At 44.0% G+C, this 5763-nt stretch overlaps 1 protein-coding gene across 1 annotated transcript; it reads left to right on the top strand.

Annotated features, from left to right (window-relative positions):
* On the top strand, positions 1-4968 carry LOC133692728 (uncharacterized; the record flags this gene model as incomplete). The annotated part of the gene is made up of 3 exons (XM_062113860.1): positions 1-1291; positions 1661-4662; positions 4756-4968. Coding segments are annotated over exons 1-3 (4506 nt in total), but the record flags the coding sequence as incomplete, so codon positions are not given.
* Between the last annotated feature and the right edge of the window lie 795 nt (positions 4969-5763).

Genomic DNA, 5763 nt, shown 5'->3' with positions numbered 1-5763 from the left:
ATGACGAAAACCAAGCCTCTTGCTCACAAACCCCAACCTGTTGCTACTCAAAACTCTTGGGCAGATCGAGTTAGAGTTTCTGACTCTAGTACTCGTTTCACTCTAGAGCCTCTACCAAGACAACCATTAGGTCACAGCCTTAAAATAACAGAAGATATGCTCACAGAGAATTCTACTCAATGGAATCGATGCATGATCGGCTTCTTTCCAGGCTTTCGAATGCCATTCCATGCTGTTAATTCTATTGCCTCTAGGGCGTGGCGCCAATATGGCCTAGAAACTGTGATGACAACTGCCAATGGCTTCATGATCTTCCGCTTTAACACTGAAGAAGAAATGCATGCTGTACTAGAGAAGGGGCCATGGATGTTTGGAGGCAAAAACATCATCCTTCAGCAATGGCATCCACGATTTCAGTTTGATAAAAACAAAATTGCCACTCTTCCAGTGTGGGTTCGGCTTCATGGTTTGCCCTTTCCCCTATGGTCCAAGCAAGGGCTCAGTTTGGCAGCAAGTATGGTTGGCAGACCGCTATCCTGTGATGAGCTTACATATAGTTGCACTCGCTTAGAGTATGCCAGACTCTGTGTTGAAGTTGATGCTGCCTTACCTTTTATTCACAGTTTTGAGATTGACAGTCCACTCTCAACTACACCAATTACTGTTACAGTCGATTATGAGTGGAAACCCCCCAGCTGTGACAAATGTAAAGTCTTCGGTCATTCCTGTTCCACTAAACAACCAACTGCTATGGACACAGGCAAGGCACATGCTACTTCGGCAGTGCCAGCTCCCCCACAATCAGCTGCTCATCCTACAGCTATTGCACATACTGCTTTGGATAAAGGCAAATCACATATTGAATTGCAGCACATTGTTAAGCGACATGATGCACCCACTGCTCATTCAGATGCACTTCTACCATCAACAAGTGTCCCAGTTGCACCTCCACCATCAGCTGAGACAAGACAACCTTTACCCATCCAACAAGATAAGCCGATCCCTACTTTGCCTATGCCTATTGCAGAGCCGGTAGACCAACAAGATCATGATGATAGTGATTCCAGTCAGGACTCAGGTAATGACTTTCTTGGTTTTCTTGGCATTCAGCAACATCACCTCAATGATCAGCATGCTAATCTTTGTTTAGAAAGTAAAATGGACTCCTTACGGACTATCAGTGACACTTCCTCTGCTGTTCAAGAGGTATCGGCTGAGGCCTCTATCCCACAACATACTCCTGTTCAGTCCCCAACCCCATCTCCAACCACTGTCAGGAAAAAGAAAGGGGGTAGGAAAAAAAAGGAGGCTCGGGGCCACTAGTCCTTTAGTTCTTTTACCCCATTTAAATAAATGTTCATTGTTGGCAGCTGGAACATATGGGGTCTTAATGGCCTCCACAAACAAAAAACTGTCCATGCATGGACACAAAAAAACAAACTAGATATCTTTGGACTCTTGGAAACGAAGATCAGTGCTGCTAATCTAGCAGCAGTTCAAACCTCTCTTGCCCCTTCCCATTGGCAATTCCACTCCAACATCACCACATCCTCCACTTGCCGTATACTCATTGGATGGAACTCCAAAAAACTACATCTCACATGTGTTCACTCCGCCCCCCAATGGTTAACATGTGATATAGTCCACCTGCATTCCACAGTTCCCACCCGCATCACCTTTATATATGGCTTCAATACTCCAGCTGAAAGGTTAGCCCTCTGGCACTACATTACCCAGGAATCATCCTCTGGTATTCCATGGATTGTGATGGGGGATTTTAATGCAATATTGCAAGCAGCAGACAGGATAGGGGGAGATACTAGATGGCCTAGTCATCTTGATGCCTTCAACAATTGTATCAGACAGTCTGAACTCCTTCACATTCCATACACTGGCCTAAAATATTCGTGGCACAATGGTCAACATGGCTGCAATACTATTCAGAAAAAACTTGACTGGATCTTTGGTAATCAATACTTGCTCTCAAAATGGCCTGCAGCTCATGCCACTTTTCAGCCGCGTTGCATTTCTGATCATAGTGCCATGATATTGCACCTCTGCATTCCACCTCAGAGGAGGTGTGTTCCATTTAAATTCTTGAATATTTGGGCAGATAGGGATGACTTTATGGATGTTGTTGGTTCCTCTTGGCACATACCAGTCAGTGGTAACCCCATGTATCAGTTCACTACTAAACTTCGTCGGCTGAAGTCAGTGTTTAGGACACTCCATCATCATCATACAAGTGACATCACAGGTAGAGTAGCCAGTGCTAGGGAGGCATGGTTTGCAGCTCAACATTTTCTAGATGAACACCCTACATCTGTGGAAGCTCAGCAAAGTGAAAGATTTCTCGCCAGTCGTTACATGCAGCTATGTAAGGATGAGGAATCCTACTTCAAGCAAAGGTCACGAATCCAATGGCTACAACTTGGAGATAAGAACACAGCATTCTTTCATAAATCCTTGCTTCATCGCCAAACAAGAAACAGAATCCATATGCTGCAGGATGAGTCGGGAAATAACATCATTGATGAACAGGAAATTGGGCAACTAGCAACGTCATACTATGAGCAACTTCTTTCACCCACTCCTTCTCCATTGGCAGAAGATATTACGAGTCTATATCCAACGACCATCTCAGACACATCAAGATGCATGGCCAACCTTCCTATCACCAATGATGATATTAAAAATGCTTTGTTTTCTATTCCTGACAGCAAGTCTCCGGGTCCGGATGGATATAATGCTCTCTTTTTCAAGAAGAGCTGGCCTCTCATTGGGGTTGATTTCATTGCTGCGGTCAGGTATTTCTTCTCACACAACTCACTGCCTCGCTGTGTCAATGCTACCAGAGTAGCACTTGTTCCAAAGATAGAGAATCCTTCCTGTCTAAATGATTACAGGCCCATCTCTTGCTGTAACGTGCTATACAAATGTATCTCCAAGCTCATTGTTCACAGGTTGAAAACAGCTTTGGTAGATGTCATTGGTCCGTCTCAAACAGCTTTTCTCCCATGCCGGCATATCTCAGATGCCATCCTCCTGACACAAGAGCTCCTACACAACTACCACCTCAACAATGGTCCAGCACGGTGTGCTTTAAAAATCGATCTCAAGAAGGCATTCGATACAGTCAGTTGGGAATTCATATTAGCTGGACTTGCAGCTATTGCTATCCCTCCAGCCATGATAACTTGGATTACAACCTGTATCACCACTGCACATTACTCTATCAGTATTAATGGGGAGTCGCATGGCTTCTTCAAAGCATCCAGGGGCATTCGGCAGGGAGATCCTCTTTCTCCATATCTATTTGTGCTGGCCATGGCCGGTCTAGGAGGGATCATTCAACAAACAATTCAGCAATCCACATTTAAGTATCACTGGCGGTGTAAGCCAACTGGTATAACTCATATTTGTTTTGCAGATGACCTTATGCTCTTCTGTCATGCTGATCTAGCATCCATCGGCGTGCTCAAGTCCAGCTTAGACAAATTCTCACTGCTTTCAGGTCTTTCCATTAATCTTGCCAAAAGCTCCCTGTATTTGTCTGGCATTGATGATACCCTGCAAAGCAACATTCAACGACAAATAGGAATACAACAACAGCACCTTCCAGTGCGGTATCTTGGAGTGCCACTTATTTCTACACGCCTAACTCACACGGATTGCATCCCCCTAGTAGAGCGAATCACTTCACGGATCAAACTTTGGACCTCCTCTTCGCTCACATATGCTGGTCGCCTCCAACTTATAAAAGCTGTCCTCTTCTCTATCCAGGTGTACTGGTCATCCATCTTCATCTTGCCATGCTCAACCATAAAGACAATTGAAAGGATTCTTTCTGCTTTCTTATGGAAGGGTACTTCTTTATCTACTTCGGGTGCAAAGGTGGCCTGGACATCCGTATGTTACCCTGTTCAGGAAGGTGGGCTAGGCATCAAAAGGCTTGCAACTTGGAACAAGGCTGCTACATTAAAGCATATTTGGCATCTGCTCACCAGCAAAACTTCTATATGGACAACATGGGTTCACGCAGTATTGCTCCGCAATCGTTCATTCTGGCATATCAATACTTCTAACCCATCGTGGTCATGGAGGAAGATCTTACAAAGTCAGGGTTGGTGCAGGGGTTGGTTCCTAACAGGAATAGGGAATGGCTCCTTAACATCACTATGGTATGATTACTGGCTGCCTCACGGGAAGAGATTAATTGATGACTTCTCATTAAGGACTCTCACGGCAACAGGCTTGCCTTGGACAGCTAGAGTGTCTGATATCATCAACAACGAACAATGGCAATTTCCTCCAAGCTCATCAGAACTGCAAGCAACATGGGATTCCATTCGGTTCCTACCTTGTCCATCATCACCAGACGTCTGCACATGGAAGGGGCACCCATCAGGAGAATTTTCTATAGCCTCTGCATGGGAACTTCTTCGTGATGTTAGACCTGTTACAAGCATACACCACCTCCTGTGGTTTAGAGGTCACATTCCTAGTCACTCATTCATCCTATGGCTTGCATGTAGGGGCCGGTTACGCACTATGGACAGACTGCACTCTGTGGGCATACTCACAAACAACATTTGCATATTATGTGGCATCAATGTGGAATCACATGAGCACTTATTCTTTGAATGCAACTTCACTGGTACGGTTTGGAGAGCAATTAACACCAAAGCTAAATTGCACTGGCCATGCATCCCGTGGCAACAGCTTCTCTAATGGGCGTCTGTGCATTACCAGCAGCGGAATAACATTATCAGCATGATTGCACGTCTCTTGCTGTCAACTTCAGTTTACATCTTGTGGCATGAAAGAAACAATCGCATATTCAGTAACAGTTACAAGACGGCTCAAGCCATAGTTGAGGAGATTTTTCAGCTACTACGAACACACATAACAAACATGGAGCATACATGCAGGATCCCTTATTTCATATGCACTGTATGGGACTTGCAGGTTTGATGGCAGCACCGAACAGTTTGTTGAAATCTTCGCCGTGGAATGGAGAATGGGAGAAAATTAATTACATTGTTACTGTTTCCAACTGTTCACGTAGCTATGCATGGTTTTTACTCTTCTTATTTGCTTGAGAAGTTTTTTTTACAAAGAATTATGCATGGCTGCCACTGTTCACGCAGAGGCCATGCAAAATCTTATTCTTTTCTTTTCGTTCTTTTTATTTTGCTATTGTAAAGCTGCAGCTAAGTTTTTTATTGTTCTCTTTGCTATGTAACTTCTCTTGGGGTATACCCCTCGTAATCATGTAGCAATTCTTCCCTTCTATTTATATACATCTTAAATTTTCCAAAAAAAGTTTAGGGTTTAGGGTTTAGGGTTTAGGGTTTAGGGTTTAGGGTTTAGGGTTTAGGGTTTAGGGTTTAGGGTTTAGGGTTTAGGGTTTAGGGTTTAGGGTTTAGGGTTTAGGGTTTAGGGTTTAGGGTTTAGGGTTTAGGGTTTAGGGTTTAGGGTTTAGGGTTTAGGGTTTAGGGTTTAGGGTTTAGGGTTTAGGGTTTAGGGTTTAGGGTTTAGGGTTTAGGGTTTAGGGTTTAGGGTTTAGGGTTTAGGGTTTAGGGTTTAGGGTTTAGGGTTTAGGGTTTAGGGTTTAGGGTTTAGGGTTTAGGGTTTAGGGTTTAGGGTTTAGGGTTTAGGGTTTAGGGTTTAGGGTTTAGGGTTTAGGGTTTAGGGTTTAGGGTTTAGGGTTTAGGGTTTAGGGTTTAGGGTTTAGGGTTTAGGGTTTAGGGTTTAGGGTTT

Source organism: Populus nigra, chromosome 4 (assembly GCF_951802175.1).
Source record: "Populus nigra chromosome 4, ddPopNigr1.1, whole genome shotgun sequence".
NCBI lineage: Eukaryota > Viridiplantae > Streptophyta > Magnoliopsida > Malpighiales > Salicaceae > Populus > Populus nigra.
This window is presented reverse-complemented; position numbering and strand designations above follow the sequence as displayed.